This window comes from Lupinus angustifolius, chromosome LG18 (assembly GCF_001865875.1).
Source record: "Lupinus angustifolius cultivar Tanjil chromosome LG18, LupAngTanjil_v1.0, whole genome shotgun sequence".
NCBI lineage: Eukaryota > Viridiplantae > Streptophyta > Magnoliopsida > Fabales > Fabaceae > Lupinus > Lupinus angustifolius.
The window spans coordinates 14,725,037-14,749,726 of NC_032026.1; the positions used below are offsets into that span (position 1 = coordinate 14,725,037).

Below are 24,690 nucleotides of genomic sequence, written 5' to 3' on the forward strand. Positions count from 1 at the left end.
AGCACTATTCCAATTAAAAGTAAGTAATGTCTGTTCTTTAGTTTATTCCAGTTGAAAATGTATCGATTTATTTATTAAAAAATTATGCAACAAATTAATGGTATGGCTTTAAGTGGATGCATACTCCAAATTTCAAATAGTATTCGATGCAAATCCCATTTTGACAACAGAAAAAACAGAGGTGTGGGAATAGTAAATGCATGTAACCTTACTCAATAAATGAAGATGTTTCCAAAATTTGAACTCGTAAACTTAATTAATAACCACTAAGCAATAATTTACTGTGTCAAACTCACCCTTAAAGTTGCCCTTTAACATCCATTCATTATTTCTTGCAATTTACGTTTCCATTCCCACACTACAATTACATGAACTTGCATTTGCCCATTATATAAAACACGACATGAAACTGGAGCAGGAGTGTAAATGGATGAACAAGTTAATGTTATCATTACAACAACACCTTTTTATATCTCATTCTAATGAAGAACACTGATATACTCTGTATGTACGAAACGAGACCTCAACTAACACTTATATATATAAGTATAGTTCCCTTTAAATGAGTAAGAACTCTAATACATACACAACTTATACAAAGCGTGAGTCATTCAGGGACTTTCCTACTTTGAGTTTTTTTCTTCTGATTTCAGGTGTTGGATTCTTTGGCGTAGTCTACGTCTGTGATCATTTATCTTCCAAAGGCCATGTCCCAATATAACGGTGGAGTATATGCCATGTGTGATAATAGGAGCAAGAATATTATTTGTCTGCAACATGCATTCCAAATAAAAACACCAATTAGTTTCCATCCTATCAAATCTTGCTAAATTACCAGAGAATAATGTATCTCCCCATACTAGAAAATAACTTATCTCCTCCAACCACTAAAAGTATGACATGTGTATTGTTTTGTTTTAGAAATATTTTTATAAAAAACGATTAAATATGACATATGTATGATTTTAGTGGTCGAAGGAAATAACTTATGTCCTTATAATAGGAGATACTTTATCCCCATATTTAAAATGAAGTGAAAAGTAAAAATGTGAAGTTAAATAGGATTACTTGGATCCATTCGAAGCCTAGGTAGAGGGCTAGTAGTCCTTCTAGAAGTGGGGAATAGATTTTTTTCATTTGCCTTTTCTCGTACCATGCTGCAAAACCAAAAATACATTGTGAAATGATATTCAGGTATTATATGTGAAAATGCACTAGGTCATGCATGTTTATTTCCTGAACCAAACAGACCCAAAATCTTTGCACAACATCAATTTTTAAATTTTAATATATTTCATCATTTTCTGAATCGGATGCATGTCACCAAATCCACCAACATTAGTGAAATGAGCTCACAATTAGCTCCAAATCTTATGCTTAGAAAAGGATGAAAAACTATGTTCTTGAAAACAAGAATAAAACAAAGGTAAGCATTTGCATTATTGTATGAATGATATAATTCAGTTTATGAAGGATTATAAGTTCATAACTAACATGAAAGATATATGAATTGATGCTGGTAATATTAAGCTAGAGGGAAAACAAATTGAACCTTCAAACAACTTTTTCAAATCTTGACGACCTGCGCGAGACTGTAAAACCGGAGCAACAACATAAGTAGGATCTGAAAGAGAGAATGAGAAAATAAAGGAAGCAAGGTTAGAATAAGTGATCATAAGTCAAGCTCAGAACAAAGTAAGAAAGACAAGTTATAGAAAAGAGAAAATGTAAAAAGGGCAATAACAGAAGTAACCTTTTGGAGATGCAGCAACATAATAGAGAGAACCAGTCAGGACAGCTGTAAGTACAGCTGCAAATGCTTGAGCAAATGGAACATATGTGGGTAGTAATCCTGTCTACATTTTAGCATATAAAACAAAGTTAGTTTCCGGAACGAAACCTTAGTTTTGCATACTTGTAATATAAGCAATGTTGAAACGACAGACACGGCTCCAACCGATATGAGGATTGGAGGGTCAGATAGATGAACACAACCTTATCCCATTACCACCACATCACAAAGTAATAATCTTAACATTGTAGACATACCAATGATGCCATTCCTTGAACATCCGTTATAAGATTACTGCCTCGTAAAAATATGTCAGCCAATGCCCCCTGTAGAATTGTGCAAAACAAAGAAAATCATATAGCATCCCATGCAGCAAGAAGATAATTAACGCCATAATTTTCTTCTTTTATTAGATTTCAGATGAAGCCTTCTTTGTACTCCTGTTATTGATCTTATGAATATTTTGGACCAAATGCAACATAAGTTTAATTATTTCACCAATTTCGAGATTCAGATATCAGGAGAAGGGAAATGCAGGTTTTCTCCTATCAGAATAAGAAAATAAAAGCTATATAACCTATGACTTTGAATATTACATTTTTCAGAGTAAGAAGTAGGTTGGCCATACCGCCATACGGTACGAAAATTTATCAGCCACCGTAGCTAAATTTTAAAAATAAAAGTACCTGAAAATCAAGAGAGCTAGAGAATGCATCTAGCGATGGAATAATTTATAGAACTCAACTATCATCATGGTATTCTACTAAAGATACAAACTACTTACACTAGTTGAACTGTCATCATGTAAGACACAGTATGCCATCTAATTCATCTCTAATGACAATGTTTATTTAGGATTTAAGTTGGCTCAAATCGAAAATCTGAGTTTCGTTGTTGTGTTCCGAAGTTTATATTATTAAAAAAATTGTTTCTTGGCCATCTCTAGGCTGAGACAATCAGAATCAGGAATAGAAGCTCTTAAACAACCTGAACTGCAGCCCTGTAGAAAAGCTCCTCTCCCACTGAACTTGCAGCAACCATGAGTATAAACTGTAAAGTAAAACAATCAAATCATTCTTCACCATTGCATTAGAATGAAGATAATTCAGTATTCTTAAGCAAGCAAGTTTTAGAAAATAACCTGCCAAGGAGACATCCCATAGAAAAAGCTCCAGAGTTCTTCATCCTCTACATCTCTGATGGCACGGGCATGGGGTGATAGCTTCACAATTTCATCCTATTAATAACCAAGCTAGTTCGTTAATTTAAATTTTTACAGAAGAGGCAAACTTGATTTTGACGAATACTCAATTCAAGTTAACGAAAGAAGCCGATCTAGGGGTGTGTTTGGGTAAACAACTTAATACAACACTTACTAAATAATTTTTTTAAACAAACGAAAAAGAGCTTATTTTCATAAGTTTGTTTGATGAGCTTAGTGGAATAAGCTAAAAATAGCTCATTAAATGGGTCATAAGCTATTTTCATGGGTTTATTTTCCTAAGTTCTTTAAGTTATTCTGAACACCACTTAACAAGAGAAGCTCCCAACTAGAAGCTGGTAAAGATGCTATGCAATTCCACTTGCACCAAAACAGGAATTCAAACAAATTGAAACACAAAAAAAGGAGAACAATTTCATCATTATTCATCTCTTCATGGAATGAATAGATCAACTTACATCAAGTATAAAGAGAAGGGCCATAATTGGAGGAACTGCATATCCAAACCCTTCAAGAATGGCATCTAATGATAGATGAAATCCCCCTAGATAATCAATTCCGGTGATGGAGCATATAAAACTCCCAGCAACAGCCATGGCACCATAAATCCCTAAACAAGGAAATTCATAAAGAACTGTGCTTTCAAAATCAAACCCCAACATACCATAATAGGAATAAAAAATTTCCATTTTCAATATTGAAACCATTGATTTGATTTTAAAGGAAAGTTAGCTTTTTTCGCATTCATAAAGCATACACCTTTACTTCCTTTATTGAACAACAATGCAAAAATAAATAAGCAACTATTCATTTCAGATAAAGAAGAAAAAAGGGTAAGCTTTAAAACTTAACAAAACATTGTATCAATCTCACCGATTCCATAGCTGAGCCTAACAACAGCACCAATTTTTTCCCAAACAGGAAAATCAGCATCATTGAAGGTGCGATTCAGTGTGGTAACCTCCATGGAAGGTGCAGTGAACCCGGTTCGACTCTCACCATCATCAATGGTTTCACCACTTGGTTCTGCAGAAGCCTTAGCACAAGAAAGTACAAGCCTATGCGCGTGTAATAAAGGGAACCTCTTCTTCTTTATTGGGTAGTGAAAATCACATATCTTGGTGTAGTTGGAAGAAAGTGCAGGTGGAATAATAAGAGATGAAGTTGATGAGTTAGGAGTTAAAGTGAAAGAGAGTTCCATTCACTCAAGTTAGTTGGTATTATTTGTTCAGAACGATGAAAGAGAAACAGAGTTGAGGTTGTTCATTTCGATGATGTTGGATTGGAACACATGTTATATATAATCATAATAATATATGTTCAATTGAATTCATGTAACCTTGTTATACCTTTGTGTTTGTGTTTGTATTTGTATATAAGAGTGTGTGGTGGGTTTTGTGGCACATATGAGTGGTGAAGGAGGAAGAGGTTGAGGTAAGAAGAGAGGTAGAGTAGTCAACTAGGATATTTAGTTTTGAAGAGATTGAGAATATCCCAATAACCATTCACTTTTTGACATTTGGAATCGAGATAATGTTGTCTTCTTTTCTTCCAACTTTTGGATTCCACATACTATGCTATTTCTAGCATAACCATATATAATTTCATTGCAACAACCAATCTTCTTTGCTATTTGAGATGAATTTACCTATTTATTCATGAATCAAATATGTCATAATATCTACTAATCATGTATTAAGTTTATAGATAGATTATTTGCATCTACCTTTTTAGATAGTTTTCTTCACTTCTTGTCAATTGAAAGTTCATATTAATTTATTATGTTTCTCTATCTTTTCTACCTAAGCTTAACTTCATTTGAAATGAGATTTCATAATGATTTGTATAATATTTGTAGTTTTAACTTTCTCTTTGATGTAATCATTTTAGATCATATATTTATTGTGTCCAATTATTTAATATAACATTCACATTTTTATAGGCTATATTATTTGGTTAGATATTTATGATCGAATTATGTTTTAATGTTACTTTTATATCATAGCAACACTTAAATTAACTCTTTTTTAATTCGTGTATTGCCCTTAAATATTGAGGCTAACCCCTTCATTTCTTTATTGATTTGTGCTGAGAATCCAATATACTAAAGCATGTGACTTGTATTATAGTGTGATTTTCAATTTTCATCTCTAGCCTAGAAATATTGTGATAAGATGATGTACATTATGCCCCTTAAATTTGAATTTTACATTTTCATCACAACTAACACCCAAATTAATACCTATAATTTATGTATCTCCTTAATCTTATGATTTACTTTATATATTCATTGTGTTATTATTTGGTATGATGGATTTAATATACTTAAGTGTGACTTCTACTTTAATAAAGGTCATGTACTTTTGAAGTTGGCTTGTATCATATTTTAAGGTGAATAAGCTCATTACTATTAATATAGCTAGTTAACAAATAATACAAATAAGGAGTATGATGTCAATAATCACAATCCTTAAAATATATTTTAGTGTGACACTTTATTCTTTCATGGGATTATTCATCAGTGAAACAATATATTGCAATTGCTAGTAAACTTATTTTATATCAAATATATATTAAAAAAAAAACTAACCAACATTGTATGTATAACATAAGCATATGTAGTGCATATATAACAAATAAAATGACGAAATGTTTTTTTATGACACTACCTTAATATATATTTTTTTAAAACAAGACCAATGGGTCAGCATGTTTAGCCCATATGAAAAAACTAAGTTGGGCTAACATATTATCAATCCAATAAGTAATCTACCCAGTCCAAATTTATTACGGAATAATAAAGTATAGATACATGTTGAGAAATTAAATATGTTAATTTTTAATAGCATATTCTACTCTCATCGAACTGATGGAAGCACTGTTAACATTTAGATTTATTATTGTTATTACTTAACAGTTAATACTATATAGCAGTGTTCTTTGCAAGAAAACAAGTTAGGTTTAATTATATTTTATGAATGTAATATTTATGCATTTTCGTTATAATGATTCATAAATACTATTATATCATCTATCATCTATTTTTATTATTTTTATTTATAAAATAAACTTTATGATTGAAATGAATGATAAACAATGACTCACATTTTTTTTCCTGTATTTTCATTCATAATTATCATGTTTATGCAAATTCAGTCCCTAAATAATATCAAATGGATAAATTATTAGCGAAACTACGTATACCCTACTTCAATGATAAAAAAATCAATTAATTAACAGCATGGGGTTCCGGAGGTGAAAACAGACAAAAAGGAACAGCATCCGAGACATTTAAAATACTCCTACAATAGTATACAACGTGTTTTCAGGGACAGAGTGGCTTTGGGCTCACAAATTTTTCATACTCAAACCCAAATTTTCTTGTTCCAAGTGAAATCTAAAGAATTCATGCATCCAGCCAATCCCAACCATCACCAACTCCAACTTCACTCTCAATAAACTAAAAAAAACTAGAATTCAACATGATGGAACTATCAAGTTTTTATTTACGAGTTGAGTTTTGGAGGGAAAAGGAGAAAAATAAAAGACTTTGGACTCATCTTATTAATATATTTCATGATTTTTAGCTCTTCTATTTCATTATTTACATTTTAAATCTCAACTCGTAAACAGACACTAAATTCATTCAATTATCTAACTAACCCAAAAATCTTGTTTGCTTTTCACTAACCATATATCAAGAAGAAGATATATTAATCTGACCAAACCATTATGATTAAAGTGGTGAAGTAGGGTAGTGAGAAATGAGGCTCCTACTCTTTAATAATTGATCTAATGGAAGAACAAGGATAAGCTGACATGTTAGTAAAAAGTAGTAAAGCTAGAAACCTCAAGTGGGTCAGTAATGTATATCTTTGATTAAAAGTCAAAACCATCTTTGTTCCACACAGACCCAAATGATTGTGATTCATTGAGAGGGTATCTTCCTATTCTATTTTCTAAGCGATGAAAGCATCAACCTACTTAGGTAAGTACACCCTCCATATATATTGTTCAATTTGGCACATATCAGGCACTCTAATTGAGACTGGAACTATTTACAAAAATGTTTTATATGCCTGTTTATTTTATTAGCATAGTCATTTCAAATTGTTACAAGAATTAAGGCCTACTAGGCCACCGAGAATAAGATTCAAATCAAAGGGTATGTTGTACTTATACAGTGTAAGTTCCTTAGATTAAGATGAAATAAAAATTACCCCATTTATTCAAGTACATGCAATTAAGCAAGGGCTAACCAAGGATTTTCCCACTATAGCATTATATTAATGATATGTGGCATATTAAAAAAGTATAGAATGCCCATTTACCTCATAAACATTGAGAAAGTGAAGATTTCAGCATCATATACAATAACATAATTTACTATCCCCAACATAGATGACCCAATTATAATTACTGTGATATAGTCTTACTATGTTGGTCACTGCTTGGTCATTTTCTCTTCCACAAAAATCAGAGATAGTTGAGGGGACCATTGCAATGAATATGATCATATATATATCATTCTTGGCGCTTCTCTTATTACTTGATTTTGATTTCTTCAGTGGTCACTTGCTAGAGGATATGGATGGAGGAAGTGCCATGGCATTGGCCCACACTTCTAGCTAAGTAAAAAATTAGTGCAAGAAAAGGGTAAAAATGGTGTTGAATTTGCAAACCCAATAAAGGGCATGTTGTGAAACCTTATATTTATTATATTTATCATGTCTATGGTTTTCTGCATCTTTTGACATATTTCTTCTCTAACCTATCTTACACTTTCAATAAACATTTTCTCTTATAATAATGGAAGAAACAGAAAGACAATGGTTATAGTCTTATAGAGATACCACGTCCACTCTAATCCTAAACAGTACTAAAATGTGAGACTCAGATTAGTTTGATGATTTAAATTTTGTGTGGTTAATTTTTCTTAAATCCATGTCACCTACTTAGGATCCATTTTCATTATATACTGCTTTGGCAGTGGAAAATGACCCGAATCACATCATATTACCGAACAGGCAGAGTAATTTGTAATGATGATGTCTATTTTTTCTGATCTTACTTAAGATAAAAAAAACGATAAAAACAAAACAATGGTCACTAACAGAGACTGAAATAGAGAACCTGTGGTCCACGAGTCTCTGTGTCAGTTGTCAATGTTGGATGTTGGAGGGTCCTTATGGACGTTGGTTAGTTTGATACCACATATCAATGGGTTATGGGTCCTCCCATTTCATTTCTCTTCGGTTTTGCCTCAAATTCACATCACTTATATTCAAAATATGCTCATAAATCTACGTACAACTAAGGTTTTATAAATTATGTACCTAGAGTTTAGTGTAAATATTACTACAATTTCTTATTCTCTCATGGTGAATAGTACTATTTTTTTTTGCTAAGTGAATACTACATGTCATCTCTCTTTTTTCTCTACCTTCAAACACTAGGATCCCACAATTTCAAAGACACTACAGGATTATAAAAAGCAAGTCAAGTTGTAGCACTATTTCCTTGTTTTCGGTCAGAAGAAAAAGAAAAGGACACACTGTTTAAGAATTTGTTTTGTTTAATTTTAGATACAAATCAAGCTTTGAGTCTAGGCTTTAGCCTTAGCCCATTACTAAGGGTGAACATTTCTTGTCCATGAAAATGTACCACTCCATGTGTCATTATTTTTAACTTAAATACATTTTTTACAATTAATCAGTGCCATATGAAGTAACACATTCTGTGGTACAGCAAATGTTTTCCCCATTGACAAATGGTGGGTTTCATTCTCATCCTAATCATCTACATCTACATCTACACATCTTCCAACGGCCCTGATTTTACATTTCATCATGAACATATAACATAAAAATGAGTGGATGGCTTTATGCCACAACTCTAAATTTAAAATGAGAGTAGGTCAATAATTGATTCATCTCTTGTAATATTCTATGTTTTTATACCTAAAGTATAAAATTTAAAAGAAGTCCGTTGTGAAAATGGCTAAGTTATTAAATATTTAATATATATTTTCATGTTATGTTTGATTATCAACTACAATTGAGAGAATAATTTACTATTCTCTTGTTTGAAATGGATAAAAAGTGAGAAGAATGGTAAACAATGTGTGTCTATCTTCACTCATGTTATTTTATAAGTAAACATTTTTTGGGATCCACTTTCCCTCTATACTTCACTCCCAAACAACTAAAAACTTATTCTCTCTAATTTCTGTAACATATATAAATCAAAAACAACGTTTTCTTCGTGTCTGATTCTGTTTCTATATTTTCATTACCTTGCAGTTGCAGAGTCTCTCTTCTTCCATAACCAAAATGCTACGTCTCTTATTATTCTCTCTCCTCTTCCTCCATTTTCACTACACACTTTCTCTCTCTTCTCCAATCTCAGAATACCGTGCTCTTCTCTCTCTTAAATCCTCATTCATCGATAACACTCCTTCTCTTCTCTCCTCCTGGAACACCACCACCGATCACTGTTCCTTCTCCGGCGTCACCTGCGACAACCGTCGACACGTCATTTCCATCAACCTCACCGGATTTTCCATCTCCGGTACTCTCTCTGGCGACTTCGCTCATCTTCCGTTTCTCTCCAACATCTCCCTCGCCGATAACAAGTTATCTGGTCCTATCCCTCCGCAACTCTCTTCTCTCTTCGGACTCCGATTTCTGAATCTTTCTAACAATGGTTTCAATGGCACATTCCCTTATGAGCTCTCTGTTCTCAAGAACCTTGAGGTTCTAGACCTCTACAATAACAACATGACCGGAGAGCTTCCTCTCGCCGTGACGGAGATGCCGAATCTCCGGCATTTGCATCTTGGAGGTAATTTTTTCTCCGGCCAGATCCCGCCGGAGTACGGACGGTGGCAGAATCTTAACTACCTTGCCGTTTCCGGCAACGAGCTCGACGGTAATATCCCACCGGAGATCGGAAACCTCACCAGTCTCCGGGAGCTCTACATCGGATACTTTAACACCTACGCAGGCGGAATTCCGCCGGAGATTGGTAACCTATCGGAGCTTGTGAGACTGGACGCCGCGTACTGTGGGCTCTCCGGTGAGATTCCGGTAGAGATCGGAAAGCTTCAAAAGTTAGACACTCTGTTTCTTCAAGTGAATGTGCTTTCAGGAACTCTAACACCAGAACTGGGAAACTTGAAGAGTTTGAAATCTATGGATTTATCTAACAACAAGCTTTGGGGTGAAATACCTGAGAGTTTCAAAGAGCTGAAGAACATAACACTGTTGAACTTGTTCAGAAACAAGCTTCATGGAGCGATTCCTGAGTTTATAGGAGAGTTACCATCTTTGGAAGTGGTGCAACTTTGGGAAAACAACTTCACTGGAAGAATTCCAAAAGGGTTAGGGCAAAATGGGAAACTTACAGTGGTAGATCTTTCTTCAAACAAGTTAACTGGGACTTTACCTCCAGATATGTGTAATGGGAATCGTCTTCAAACTTTGATAGCTTTGGCTAATTTTCTCTTTGGTCCTATTCCTGAAGCTCTTGGAAGGTGTAAATCTCTTAACAGGATTAGGATGGGTGATAATTTTCTCAACGGGTCAATTCCAAAAGGACTTTTAGGACTTCCAAATTTGACCCAGGTTGAGCTTCAGGATAATTATCTTACTGGTAATTTTCCTGAGGAACATTCAGTTTCTGTTAATCTTGGTCAGATTACTCTCTCAAATAATAAACTTTCAGGGCCTTTGCCACACACCATTGGCAACTTCTCTAGTATGCAAAAACTACTTCTTGATGGGAATAGGTTCTCTGGTCCAATCCCACCTGAGATTGGGAGATTACAACAGCTCTCAAAGATCGATGTTAGTAACAATATGCTTTCAGGTTTTATTGCCCCGGAAATCAGTCAATGCAAGCTGTTAACCTTCATTGATCTTAGCCGTAATGAGCTATCTGGTGAGATCCCGAAGGAGATCACCGGTATGAGGATATTAAACTATTTGAATCTTTCTAGAAATCATCTAGTTGGAACCATTCCTGGGCCAATATCCTCTATGCAAAGCTTAACTTCTGTTGATTTTTCATATAACAATCTATCTGGTTTGGTTCCTGGTACTGGTCAATTTAGCTACTTCAATTATACGTCCTTCCTTGGCAACCCTGACCTCTGTGGTCCGTATTTGGTTCCATGCAAGGATGGGGTTGGCAGTGGTGCTCACCAACGTCATGTCAAAGGTCCACTCTCGTCTTCTTTCAAGCTCCTATTGGTTATTGGGTTGCTTGTGTGCTCCATTGCATTTGCTGTTGCAGCGATACTTAAGGCTCGGTCGCTGAAGAAGGCCAGCAAGGCTCGTGCATGGAAATTAACAGCATTTCAACGTTTAGAATTCACTGTTGATGATGTTTTGGATTGTTTGAAGGATGATAACATAATAGGGAAAGGGGGTGCTGGCATTGTGTACAAAGGTGCAATGCCTAATGGAGATCATGTTGCTGTGAAAAGGCTTCCAGCAATGAGCAGAGGCTCTTCACATGATCATGGATTCAATGCTGAGATTCAGACATTGGGCCGAATTCGACACAGGCACATTGTTAGGTTATTGGGTTTCTGTTCAAACCATGAGACCAATCTTTTGGTCTATGAATACATGCCAAATGGAAGTTTAGGTGAAGTTCTTCATGGTAAGAAAGGGGGCCATTTGCATTGGGACACCAGGTATAATGTTGCTGTGGAGGCTGCTAAAGGACTTTGTTATTTACACCATGATTGTTCGCCGCTCATCCTCCACCGAGATGTAAAATCAAACAATATCCTTCTTGATTCCAACTATGAAGCTCACGTTGCTGATTTTGGGCTTGCCAAGTTCCTTCAAGATTCTGGAACATCTGAATGCATGTCTGCGATTGCTGGTTCATATGGATACATAGCTCCAGGTACTGTTTAAGTTCAGAATAATTGATGAAGTTATAAATTAAACTTATGTAAAAAATTTCCCTTTTCTATATCATTATTCTACGTTTAATCAATGTTTGTAATTTGAGTCAATGACATTTATTAGGTATAGATATGACAGTGATGCCCCTTAATTAATTCATAGTACTTTGTGGTTAATCTTGACTTGGATTTTCTATCAAACACAAATGACCTATTGATTTGTCCCCTAATCAAGTCCTATTTCAAACCTTAAGTATTGAAAGTAAATGGTAGGTAGCTCATTAGGTAGTCGTAGACTATAGTAAGATATTCACAACAGGAAACTGATTGTGATTGGCAAAATGTAAGAAAAACCAGTGTAGAGTGTCACTTCTTTCACATATTGCCTTTATTAAACTTAATTGTGACTAGTTAATGTGGCTGCTTTATTCTGTTTTATGATGTAGGTTTAATTTGAATTCACTATTAACTTAAGCATTGCATCTGGTAATTAAGTTGATGTTTGATTGCAGAGTATGCCTACACACTGAAAGTAGATGAGAAGAGTGATGTGTACAGCTTTGGTGTGGTTCTCTTAGAGCTTATAACGGGCAGGAAACCAGTTGGAGAATTTGGCGATGGCGTGGACATCGTGCAATGGGTCAGGAAAATGACAGACTCTAACAAGGAAGGAGTTCTAAAAGTTCTTGATGCTAGACTTCCCTCTGTTCCCCTTGATGAGGCCATGCATGTCTTCTATGTAGCCATGCTGTGTGTTGAAGAACAGGCAGTAGAGCGACCGACTATGCGTGAAGTTGTTCAAATTCTGACCGACTTTCCAAAGCCACCAGGCTCCAAACAAGGAGAGTTAACAATTACAGAGTCATCTTTATCATCATCAGACGCTTTAGAGTCTCCATCCTCAGCCTCTAAAGATAATCAACAACACCCACAAACCCCACTACCTGATCTTCTTAGCTCTTAAAATACCTCTGGTAGGTATTGGGTTGTTTGGTCTTAGTTCCCATGAATTGTGGTAGTTTAACCATTTGCTTTTTTTCTCTCTTTTCTCTTTGGGTTTCGGGTTTTTTCCTAAGTTAATGTTTGGATTTTCCCCTATGTTTTGTACAGTAGGATTGGTGGGTATTTTCTTGCAAGTTTTTTCTTGGTCATGTAGTACTACTGCTTTTAATTTTTGTCTGTTACTGTTCTGTGCCTGCATTATGGATGGGAGCAATGTAAACACCAAAGGATATAGCCTTGTTTTTTAAGGGTATCCATGAGGCAGAGGGAGTGAAAGGGACACACAATGACACATAACAGGTTGGGGTGAAACACATGGCCATGACCAATGATCTTACTCATATTCAAACCATTGATATTAAATGTACTCAAGAACATGCAAAAATTTATGGTTTATAATATTATTGCCTATCAATGAACACTGAGTGAATAGGCACAACCAGTTCATGGCCCCGTGCAGTCGGTGACGCTTTTCCATAGAGAACTCCTTTAATTCTTCCTTCTGGCTTATGCTAAAAGCTATAACTAATCCATTGGGTAACAAAGCTGGTAGCATTTTTCTTTGGTGGATAACAAAGAGAGCAATTTTTATACTATATATCTATCGGAAAGTAAGTCTCATCGCTTCCCTCATTGTCGAATGGTTTAAATACATGTTGGATTATTTCTCTCATTGCCAATTGATTTTGAGATGAAACCTTAACATGATATCAGAGCCAGAGGCAAAAATGTGTCATTTAGTTATGGGTCAAAGGTAACCTTTCGTTTGGTCCAGTAGACTTATGTGAATGAGACATGTTAAAAACTAACTCACACGTCACCTACTTCCTATTTGGCTACTCCTCTTATTTACCAATTGGTTTTGAGATTAAACCTTAATGTAAAATCAACCACAACTATGGTTGTGGTCCATGGTGCTTGGAAATTATGGTTGCTACTTGCTGGCTTTGATGGTACTGCTATGAAAGAGAATTATGAATTGAAAACTTAATTGCTACCTTTCAGAAAGGGATGAGGAAAGTTACCCACGTGATGTAGTACCTAAAAAAATATTAGTTTTGTTACAAGTGGTCCTATTTCAGCTAGTACTTCAAAGTTTTTTTTAATATACATGTTGATATTGTGAAGGAAACCATAGGACTTTATAAGTATGCAATAAAAGCTCCTGATATAGCACGACATGTCCAAAAAATAGCTGGACTGATTGATTATTGGTTTGGTAACCCATAAGATCTGCCATTTATATATGTTCTTCTCATTATTACTCACCTTTGACTTCATTTATCATTGCAGACACTGCAGCAGTTATTATGAGTTATTAATGTGCTGTTCATTTCCTTCTTATTTTTATAGGATTATTTCTAAATTTCTGAGTACATTAATTAATTTTATTGTCAAAATATTTTCATTAATTAGAATGAAGTGAAAAGAGAAAATGAGTGATTCATGATAACAATATCCGCAAAAAAGTAAGGAATGAGATTAACCGAGTGACATGCTTGCCCTTATATACAGTGACAAAGTCCATTTTTTTCACAAGTTTAAAATCCACTCATCATTAGTGTAAAGTTTTTTACACTGTCGGTTATAAAAAATACTTACATTATTTGTGTATATATTACATCCTTTCTTCTTAAGTACCTAAATTAGTATTATTATTATTATAGGTAGCAAGTATCAACCTGTTGCACTGGTGGTAACACTATAGAGCATAGACTATGTACAACTAACCTAGCAGGCCTTAATGTCTTTTCCCTGTACAAATGGCAACATGTAAGAGTTGCAATCAGTTTTCGGGAGCACATCTGTTGTCCCACACTTTATGCCACTTCATTACCATGGATTTATGATTGGTCAAAAAATATTTAATAAATGTAGTTAATAAAGGTTGTCCCACAGTTTTCACACCCCAAAGTTTTAAGTTTACATCAGACGAATGTAGTTAATAAAGGTCACATAAGACTTTTCTTCTTCTCTAGCGACAGTACTCGCGGAATGAACTTTTTGTTTCTTCCCAGCAATTCAATGCATACATGGTAAATGATGGGTTATGAAAATTGAATCCAAAAATGAAGTGCTATTTAATCTATTTCAGTGCTAAACTGAAATTTATTTATTTTTGTGAACAAATTGAAACATTCACTTTGAACAAGCTCAAGTGGACAAGTTTACTCATTGAACTCAGAGGTATAGCATCAAGGGATAAATTTTATGGATTCAAACTCAAATTTTAAGGGAATAACAAACTTATAATGATAAATAATAATTTTTAACACGTATACCAATTATTAAACGTTTGATGTTTGATAATACATATAATATTATCCATTTATTGCTTAGTTCTAAAGAGATCTCCATACATATCACATAACACTCAAAAAATGTGATCTCGCCTCTATAATCCTCTACCTATATTCATCACTCTTGGTTTACTTGTAAAAGACATTTTGTCATCAATTTCTTATTTTCTGGCGAAAGAAACACCCTTCTCCACGCTTGTTGCTAATTCTTTCTTGGCCTTTTCCAAACCCACCCTATTTAAATAAAAGTGAAGGTACATATATAAGAACAAAATTCATTTGGAATTGAAGTAAAAAAAGATAAACTCTAATGTTTCAGTTTGATTTACATGAATACAAGGAAAAATGTCAGTGATAACTACATACCTCTCATAATCATTCAAGGGTCCAAGAGGAAGAAATTCCTCAACCCCGCCACGGCCAAGTCGCACTTTTGATGCAAAGAATGGGAGTTCAGTCACCTGCGATAGACGTTGTTAGGTTTTAAGAGCAAAATCAACAATACAATGTAACTATCAGGTAAAATGTTACAAGGTAGAAAAGAATAGCCACTCTAAAATTCTCTTTAAGCAAAAGAAACCTTTACACACCTTTGAATCAACATATGCACATTCAATGATGCCAGCATCTCCTCTAAGGGCACGAAGGCATGCATCTGCAAATTTAACAGCTGCATATGCCTGCACTTCATTGCATATTTGGCATTACATTTACTAGAAGGAAGCAATAATTTCAAATATGTCATGAATATTATGCAAATGCTATAAATATGATATATGATTTCTAAATAATGAAATGATAGCAAATTCTTTGTCCCAAGAGTCAGAGCTGCTAGACATAAAGTGAGAGATGAGTTCAAGCCCTAACAGCTATGTAAATACCCTCCCCCGTCAATAACTTTGCATACAAAAAGAAAACATAAAGGTAAAGAATTAAACACTAACCATTGATAGAGTTGCAGAGCCAGCTCCAGCTTTGGCCTAGAGAAAAGTAAAACATCGTCTAATCAAAATTTTGATGTGTATGTAATCAGATATTATTCAAGTGTACGCAGTACATACTTAATACTTAAGATCTCCGTGGTTGAAGGGGAAAGAACAGATAGGCATTGATTGAAGTAAGGTTTATTAGCAATTGGGATTAAACAGAAATTTAAAAAAATGTAAATTTCTATAAATTTTTCACCTCAACAACTTCAGTTCCACCATTTTGTATGCGATCTGTCAAGTACTCAATTTCTTTAGGGGTGAAAGAGCATGGAGGTTTCACCTGAAAATTGGACTAGTTTGTTAGGTAAGAATATCAAACATGAAAGTAATACATTTTCAAGTATTCAAAAGAAATTATGGTTAGACTTAAAAGTAGTAATAGTGCATTAGTGCCCGACCTGAGAAAGAAGAGGTAAAATTGTGACTCCTGCATGTCCCCCAACAACAGGGACATCCACTTCCCTCGGATCAAGCCCCATAACTTCAGCCTGCAGTTTATCACATCAGGAAAAAATGAATCCATGCAACTCAATAAATTTGATTAAGTAATAGCATACCACATTATGAAACAAAATGTCAGAGCTACAAGCACAAAAACATTTTGTATGGCATCCATACTTCAACAGGCAAGGTCATATAACCCAACAGAATTTAGATGATTAAATGGACGACAATGCCACTGTGAAGTATTCCACATAATGCTAATTAGTTTCCTTTACGGCAACATCACAGTAACACTCCAGATACAAACTTGTTTCTCCATGCATATATAAAAGATTATGACAGCGGAAATTTTACACTGGTTTTTTTGTTTCAATTGAAGTTGAAAAAAGTTACTTCATTGTCCTGATGGGTAATAAACTATTAATATCAACAGCAGCAGGCATATGACATACCACAAACGTATTGGCTCTAACAACATCAAGCATTGTGACTCCCAAAAGTCTGTTGGGGTCATAAGTACCGGCTCTTTTGAAAACTTCAGCTGCAATTGGAACGGTGGAGTTAACAGGATTGCTTATCAAGTTGACAATCGCTTTTGGACAACACTTGGCAATTGCTTCACACAAAGTTTTAACAATTCCAGCATTGATATTGAAGAGATCATCTCTTGTCATCCCAGGTTTTCGAGGAACGCCAGCAGGAATGATTACCAAGTCCATGCCTATGAGGGCATCCTCAAGCTGCTTCTGCCCCAAAAATCCTCTAACCTAAATACCAAACAAGTTAATTAACTAATAATTTCTATAAAATTAAGGACAAGAAATGAGCACACATATGGCAATGTGGGGTAGCGTTCCTATTCCATTCTCTTTTCGGTTCCTTGTTCCTAATTATATGTTACAAAATCAATACCATCATTACCATTCTACCTAGTGTTTTAAATTGTGGTTTGCAGTACTGGTTGCGGTTGCAGTTATTGTGATTGTGGTCATTACGATGTGAATTGCCGCCGTTGAAGTGTGAATTATTTTGTAATTAAAAAGATATTTTTGAATTTAATGCGGGCCAGATGATGTCCAACACAACCCAAATATGGTCTGATGTGATTGTATTATGATCCGATGCAACCGCATCATTATGACTCGGTATCATACCACAATTGCAGTGTAATATGGTCAGCACAACACATGATACCTGATACGTTCCAGAATTTAAATCACTGATTCTACCTAGTAAGTACATATTGCGTAAATTTAATACAAATAGACATGTTAATTGCATTATTTAATTGATCTATGGATATAAAAAACAAAGGAGAACTTACAAGTGCAGAAGTGTCCATGTGACTAATATCAGCGGTGACGCCAGGGGTATTAACGACGTCGTATAGATGAAGAACAGAAACGAGTGAATTCATCTTCATCAACATAGAAAGAGGTTGTCCTATTCCACCTGCAGCACCCAAAATCGCCACTTTGAATCCAAAGGCCCCTCCTTTGGATCTGCAATTCCCAATCCTCAAAGAACAAGACTCATTGTCTTCCATCTGTTTCAAAATTTGAACCATGCTACTATCATTATCATATGTAACATTGAGAGAAAAAAGAGAATTAAGAAAGAAAACAAACCTTCAAATTGGGAGGGTTGAGGTGAGAGGCGATTCTCGCAATTCGTTCACTCGCATCTGAATTTGGCCTCATATTCCTATTCTTTTACCTACTGATCAATCAAATTTCAGAAATTGTGGTGTTAAAGTATGAATACGATTGATTTGTTATCTATTTATAGCAAAAATTTCTATGATTTAAGCGGAAGAAAGAACTGGTTTGTGTAATCTTGTGTATAGTTTGGGATTGGGAAGCGTGCAAAATTTCACCTTACACTGCTGATCTCGATGAATGTGCTTCAACGTTTCGACTTCGGAACTTGGATTTTCGGTCGGAACTTCAATTTCCAATTTTTTTTTCTTACAATTTATCTAACATTTTAAATATCATTTTTACATAATTTTAGATGAGAAAATGATTTTTGTGTTTAGATTGTACATCATTTATTACTTATGTTTTATTCGTTGTAGAATTTCTTAAATAAAAATAATATATGTAAATATTGAATGATTAGATCATGTAAAAATTATCATAAACGTTTAACTAATTTTAAACATAGTACTCTTTGTTAACTTGAGCTTATAGATTTTCACATCATTTGTAGTTTTTTATCAGTTAATAAGTTATTATAACCATTCTTCAAATAAAATTGAAGGAATGTTATAGCTTTTAAAATAAGTTTGTAGATTTGAAACTAATTTTCATAAACTAACGTTTAGAAAGCAAAATAAAATATGAATAATTGCTTACTAATTTTACCATTCCAAATTTTAACAATTATAATAGTCACATCCAAAAAAATTATTATTTTTGTGATATATAAATTATTCTTGTATTTGATCATAAGAAGAACTTATTTTTAAATTATTGTAAATCATATATGTACTTAATTACCTTATTTATTAATTATTTACTTAATAAATAATTATTAATGTATTTTTAATTATTTTTTTTAAATTCACCTTATTATAAAATTTGTTTTGCTGAATAATTATAGTTTAGTAAGAGCAATTTCATCCATTCATTTTTAGAGCATTCTTAATAAAATAAGAATAATTTTCAATTATATGTTGATGTGTAATTCTTTTTTATATTTTAAGAATACTCATTACATAGATAGGTTTTTATGTTTATTCTTATAAGAAAAAGTGGATATCGAAACTAGAAACAATAAGGGATAAATTATATCTCATTATAAAATATAAAAGTGTGAGTAAATTATGAGACTCAAATAAAAATAATAACAATATTTGTTATTAGGGAGAAAAAACTAAATATTTTCTTAATTTATAGAGATGTAATAATAAATTATAAAATAATACGTGAAACCCAAATAAAAATGAAATTGATATTCTTAAGTAAGTATGAAGTAAGCTAGTTACACAAGTAAGCTTTTAATTACATTCACAAATGTAAACTCACACCTAATGTTGTGAAATCCGAGCCGGACGTCAAATCGGTAGAGGTCCCATATTAGGTTTAACCGGTTTAAACGGTTAAATCGTCCGGTCTGACCGGGTGATTTCATACATAATTAATAATTTTTATTTATAAATATATAGTTATATATAAATGTAAAACTTTATATAATTAATAATTATGTTGAAATAATAGCTCTTTATCTTTTTTTGGACCGTAGTAAAACAAAATATTAGAACGTTGTCCAATTTTTTTTATTTTTAAGTGAACCGTCCGGTTTACTTCCCGGGTTAATTCGGTTTAACCAGGTTTAACACGGTCGGACCGGATTTTCTCCAGTTCAAAGCGGTCCAACTCTCATTCGGTTAAGACGGCAAACCAGAGCCGTTTTCAAGTCCGATCAGCGGTCAGACCGGTCGGACCGTCCGGTCCGGTTCTAACAACACTGCTCACACCTCAAATTAGTTTTGTCAAACAAAAACTATTTGTTTTGGATTTTATTTCTTTTGTTAGAAGAAATGTTAAAAGAAAGTAATTAATTTCTCATCTTATGTTACTATTAATTATATAAATTGATATTCTAAGTAATTAAGCAAGTACAGCTTTTAATTACTTTTCACAAGTGAAACCTCATAGCTCCAAATTAGCTTTGTGAAACACAAACGGTATGTTTTGGATTTTATTTCTTTTGTTGGAAGAAGTGTTGAAAGAAAGTAATTAATCCCCCTCTCCCTTTACTTTCCTTATTATTTAATTCCAATACCAAAGAAATCACGTTAACCACTTAAACAAGAAAACTTTTCTTATTAATTAACAATTCTTTTAAAACTTAATGAAGATGGTCATTTTTCACTTAGAAAAGAGTGATCTCTATGAGTTAATAGGCCATAGTAAATTAAATGTCAGTTTAGCACTGAAATAGTTTAAGGGATTCAATTTGCATAACCCAATCATTTAACATATATAATATAATATGAATGGATATCCACTTACTCAAATAGTGAGTTTTTACAAAATGTTCAAGAAAATCAACTATGCTTAAACAATTATTATCCAAAAAACAATTATTTAAATTTGTCTCCCAACACTTATGCAACCAAGATTTTTAGTAATCTAACTTGGGCTTAAACAATTGGCTGAAAAAACATGCTTAGAAATTCTCTCAGCAAGGTTATGTGGAGTGGACGATTTTGTCACATAATTTTACATTTTGGAGAAGTAAATTTATAGCAATGTTATGAGGTATAGAGCCTAAAGAGCATAAACAAGAGATATACTCGAGGCACGGGTGGTATGGCCTACATTCATGAAAGATATTTAATATGAATTTGTATTTGTCATTTTAAAATTAGAAATAACCTGTTACCTAAGTGATTGGGATTGGTGTGTATTTGAGTAGAGATAAAGTTTATGAAACTATAATTACATATTATTTTGATTGCTAATACCTACCTAAATGGTTCAATTGCATAGTAACTTGTACACCGAAAGTGACCGAGATCAGTGATGTCTATAGCTTTGGTATGGTGCTGCACTTCATTGCTTGGGTTTGAAGGAAAGGGAGATTCTACCATAAAAAAGTTGCACTTATTGAAACTTGAAAGCAAAGTGGGTATTAATGAGGATGGTCCATCTCACTTGTGATTTATTTTTGCTTAAACTAGAGTATCCCAAACTAATCGAGATGCCTAATCTCACACTAAGTGTTATTCTCAAGAATATTTTATCTTTGATTTGGTCTAGTTATGAATATGTGAATCCGCCTTATATTATTAAACCAAAACCTTGTCTATTTAATCTTTTTTTTGTACTACCAAAGTATTCTAAGGAACTAATTATTTTGGAGTGCGTGTTAACCTCTCAGCAAGTGTCATTCACATGATTCAATCATTTACATTTTGATCATTATAAGATCAAGTGAGACCTTACATCATAGACAAATGTCTTGTTGGGTATCTAATATTTGATCACTTGTGATTTTCAAAGGTGATGGAAAACACTAAAAAATAAAGCAATTAAAGTCCCTCACTCCAGCTATAAGTAAGAAACCAAACAGAGTAGAAAGAAACCAGAGAAGCGTCTTAATAAACGCCAACCTCTGTTTTTCATTGTTTCTCTGCCATTCTTATTCTTCCTTACATTTTGAATTTGATCTTCTTCTTCTTCTTCACCTTTGAAAATGAGAGAGTGCATTTCGATCCACATTGGTCAAGCCGGCATTCAAGTTGGAAATGCTTGTTGGGAGCTTTATTGCCTTGAACATGGCATTCAGGTATTTCCATTTCCAAATCTCACTAGATCTATTCATTTCATCCATAATTTCACCAATGTTAGTATGCATTTTGTTTGAGTTATATTCAAAAGATTACAATTATTCTGAATCGTGTCTCTGGAATTAGTTTTTTTGTATCCTCTCGCCCTTTTGAATAACGAACTAATCATTTCGGGATGCGTGACTGACCCTCCCAGAAACTGCTGCTATCAGGAATTGAACTGTTGACTCTTGGTTGTAATCTAGTGGGGCCTTACACCACTAAGACAAATACCTTGTTAATTCTAGAATTTAGTTTCTCCTAATGGAATCTCATATTAAAGAGATTAGAATTTAATACTCTATTTATTAGTTTTGACTTGCTCAAATGTGAATCTGATCATAATTGATTTTCTGTTTCAATCAGCAATGCCTTTAAGGCTTTTGTGAAATAATGCATTTCTTAGTTTTTGTTAATTCTTTGTTAGTTATGGTCTATGGACTCAAATGGGGTCAATTCGGCTCGGATCTAACATTCTGGACAAATTATTGTTCTTGATCTAGTCAATAGCAAAAACAGTCGATAAATTCAGCATGTTTTTATAGTGCATTGTTGTATAATGTGTAGAAGTTAGTAATTTTCACTTGTCTCTTTGGCTAACTTGCTTCTTCGTCGAAGTTGTCTGCAAATAGTACCTTTCTTAGGTTTTATTTCACAGTTAATTAGATCTTAACCATTCCCATGTGGTGTTGTTAAGGCTGATGGCCAGATGCCGAGTGATAAGACCATTGGCGGAGGCGATGATGCTTTCAACACCTTCTTCAGTGAAACTGGAGCTGGAAAGCACGTTCCTCGTGCAATTTTTGTAGATCTTGAGCCCACTGTCATTGATGAAGTACGGACTGGAACATACCGCCAACTCTTCCATCCTGAGCAACTTATTAGTGGAAAAGAGGATGCAGCTAACAACTTTGCTCGTGGCCACTATACTAGTAATGTTTTTTCCTCTGTTTTCCCCTTTATATTTACTTGCTTGTGCTTTTAAGTTATATATATTGACAATTTAATATCTGCTTCTTATAATTACAATGGTCTTTTAATTTAGTTGGAAAGGAGGTAGTTGATCTTTGCTTGGACCGGATCAGAAAGCTTGCGGATAACTGCACTGGTCTCCAAGGATTTCTGGTTTTCAATGCTGTGGGTGGGGGCACTGGTTCAGGTCTTGGTTCCCTTCTCCTGGAACGACTTTCGGTGGACTATGGCAAGAAGTCCAAGCTTGGTTTCACTGTGTATCCCTCACCACAAGTTTCAACTTCTGTTGTTGAGCCCTACAACAGTGTCCTTTCCACCCATTCTCTTCTGGAGCATACTGATGTTGCTGTTCTGCTCGACAATGAAGCCATATATGATATTTGCAGGCGTTCTCTTAACATTGAAAGACCAACCTACACGAACCTTAATCGCCTTGTTTCTCAGGTATCTTGAAGGCTATCCAGAATTATCATTTTATCACAACATCATGTCCATATTTTCTCATGTTAATATTTTCACTTTTTTAGGTGATATCGTCACTCACTGCCTCTCTGAGGTTTGATGGTGCCTTGAATGTTGATGTTACTGAATTCCAGACTAACCTGGTACCATATCCTAGGATTCACTTTATGCTTTCATCCTATGCTCCTGTGATTTCGGCAGAGAAAGCATACCATGAGCAACTATCAGTTGCTGAAATCACTAACAGCGCATTTGAACCATCATCTATGATGGCCAAGTGTGATCCACGCCATGGCAAGTACATGGCTTGTTGTCTGATGTACAGAGGCGATGTGGTACCTAAAGATGTCAATGCTGCTGTAGCAACTATAAAGACCAAGCGCACTATCCAATTTGTTGACTGGTGTCCCACCGGATTCAAGTGTGGTATCAATTATCAGCCTCCAACTGTTGTTCCGGGGGGTGATCTTGCCAAGGTGCAGAGGGCTGTGTGCATGATCTCAAACTCGACTAGTGTTGCTGAGGTTTTCTCACGCATTGACCATAAATTTGATCTTATGTATGCCAAGAGGGCATTTGTGCACTGGTATGTTGGTGAGGGTATGGAAGAAGGTGAGTTCTCCGAGGCTCGTGAAGATCTTGCTGCATTAGAGAAGGATTATGAGGAAGTTGGTGCAGAGGCTAACGAAGGTGACGAGGGTGAGGATGGAGATGAGTACTGATTAGGCAATTTGGACATTCAGTGTGTTACTTTTGTTATTCTGTTGTTTTTCTTGATGGGGTTCTTTTATGTACTTTCTTTTGCTGTATTCCCAAGTTCTTCCAATATGTTGCTGTTTGCATGGTGTCTATTCCATGGAGCCTGATATGTTCCAATACTTAACAACTTAATGATATGATTGTGGCTCTTTGCTATTAATGGCAGCTTTATGTGCAGTAATTGATATGTCAATTTGGTCGTGGAACTCAACTATGAGTGATTGCATTGGAAAAATGAAGTGTGTTTGGACAAATTATTTGTGAATTTGTCAATTCTCATAGGTTATAAATTTAAAATGGTAAAAATGGGAAGTTTCCATGGGAAAGAGATGAAGTTAAAGTGTTGAGAAATGAACTCACTTCTTTTTTTAATTTTTAACTGCTCCCCTTGGAGCATTGGTAATAATCTTAATATTGTGTAATAATCATGAAAAAACTAATGTGTTGTTCCAACTGAGAAGGGCAAAGTACACTCAAGTATGAAGTAAAT

General features: G+C 34.3%; 4 protein-coding genes across 6 annotated transcripts; 2 read left to right on the plus strand and 2 right to left on the minus strand.

Annotated features, from left to right (window-relative positions):
- Window positions 388–4,383, minus strand: LOC109333006. The gene is made up of 9 exons (XM_019568224.1): window positions 3,888–4,383; window positions 3,473–3,624; window positions 2,934–3,029; window positions 2,780–2,842; window positions 2,050–2,118; window positions 1,754–1,856; window positions 1,553–1,624; window positions 1,069–1,157; window positions 388–770 (listed from the first exon to the last, which is right to left on the minus strand). Exons 1-9 carry the CDS (start codon window positions 4,213–4,215, stop codon window positions 624–626), a joined length of 1,119 nt encoding a protein of 372 aa, XP_019423769.1. The 5' UTR covers window positions 4,216–4,383; the 3' UTR covers window positions 388–623.
- On the plus strand, window positions 9,270–13,137 carry LOC109333026 (leucine-rich repeat receptor-like serine/threonine-protein kinase BAM1). Its single transcript, XM_019568252.1, has 2 exons — window positions 9,270–11,933; window positions 12,447–13,137. Exons 1-2 carry the CDS (start codon window positions 9,347–9,349, stop codon window positions 12,896–12,898), a joined length of 3,039 nt encoding a protein of 1,012 aa, XP_019423797.1. The 5' UTR covers window positions 9,270–9,346; the 3' UTR covers window positions 12,899–13,137.
- LOC109333497 (malate dehydrogenase, glyoxysomal-like) lies at window positions 15,096–18,567 on the minus strand. Of its 2 annotated transcripts, none has more exons than XM_019569004.1 (10): window positions 18,546–18,567; window positions 18,298–18,388; window positions 17,994–18,215; window positions 17,122–17,436; window positions 16,624–16,713; window positions 16,422–16,505; window positions 16,181–16,216; window positions 15,827–15,916; window positions 15,603–15,697; window positions 15,096–15,470 (listed from the first exon to the last, which is right to left on the minus strand). In XM_019569004.1, exons 2-10 carry the CDS (start codon window positions 18,367–18,369, stop codon window positions 15,398–15,400), a joined length of 1,077 nt encoding a protein of 358 aa, XP_019424549.1. In that variant the 5' UTR covers window positions 18,370–18,388; window positions 18,546–18,567; the 3' UTR covers window positions 15,096–15,397. The 2 variants fall into 2 exon arrangements, with proteins under 2 accessions (XP_019424549.1, XP_019424550.1); XM_019569005.1 differs by having other exon boundaries at window positions 18,298–18,385; window positions 18,546–18,563.
- Window positions 21,730–24,465, plus strand: LOC109332175 (tubulin alpha-2 chain). Of its 2 annotated transcripts, XM_019567048.1 has the most exons (5): window positions 21,730–21,967; window positions 22,705–22,939; window positions 23,053–23,423; window positions 23,507–24,190; window positions 24,234–24,465. In XM_019567048.1, the coding sequence occupies exons 1-4, from the start codon at window positions 21,875–21,877 to the stop codon at window positions 24,161–24,163; spliced, it is 1,356 nt and encodes a 451-aa protein (XP_019422593.1). In that variant the 5' UTR covers window positions 21,730–21,874; the 3' UTR covers window positions 24,164–24,190; window positions 24,234–24,465. The 2 variants fall into 2 exon arrangements, with proteins under 2 accessions (XP_019422593.1, XP_019422592.1); XM_019567047.1 differs by having other exon boundaries at window positions 21,731–21,967; window positions 23,507–24,465.

Excerpts from the sequence above, each read along its gene's own strand:
- LOC109333006 (XM_019568224.1), bottom strand. The coding sequence starts at position 4,215 with ATGGAACTCTCTTTCACTTTAACTCCTAACTCATCAACTTCATCTCTT. Across the intron at positions 2,843-2,933 it reads ATGGGATGTCTCCTTGGCAG|TTTATACTCATGGTTGCTGC; the intron begins GTTATTTTCTAA and ends TTTACTTTACAG. Across the intron at positions 771-1,068 it reads TAGGCTTCGAATGGATCCAA|ACAAATAATATTCTTGCTCC; the intron begins GTAATCCTATTT and ends TGCATGTTGCAG.
- LOC109333026 (XM_019568252.1), top strand. The coding sequence starts at position 9,347 with ATGCTACGTCTCTTATTATTCTCTCTCCTCTTCCTCCATTTTCACTAC. Across the intron at positions 11,934-12,446 it reads ATATGGATACATAGCTCCAG|AGTATGCCTACACACTGAAA; the intron begins GTACTGTTTAAG and ends GTTTGATTGCAG.
- LOC109333497 (XM_019569004.1), bottom strand. The coding sequence starts at position 18,369 with ATGAGGCCAAATTCAGATGCGAGTGAACGAATTGCGAGAATCGCCTCT. Across the intron at positions 16,217-16,421 it reads GTGGAACTGAAGTTGTTGAG|GCCAAAGCTGGAGCTGGCTC; the intron begins GTGAAAAATTTA and ends ACTTTTCTCTAG. Across the intron at positions 15,698-15,826 it reads GTGCATATGTTGATTCAAAG|GTGACTGAACTCCCATTCTT; the intron begins GTGTGTAAAGGT and ends CGTCTATCGCAG.
- LOC109332175 (XM_019567048.1), top strand. The coding sequence starts at position 21,875 with ATGAGAGAGTGCATTTCGATCCACATTGGTCAAGCCGGCATTCAAGTT. Across the intron at positions 22,940-23,052 it reads TGCTCGTGGCCACTATACTA|TTGGAAAGGAGGTAGTTGAT; the intron begins GTAATGTTTTTT and ends CTTTTAATTTAG. Across the intron at positions 23,424-23,506 it reads TTAATCGCCTTGTTTCTCAG|GTGATATCGTCACTCACTGC; the intron begins GTATCTTGAAGG and ends TCACTTTTTTAG.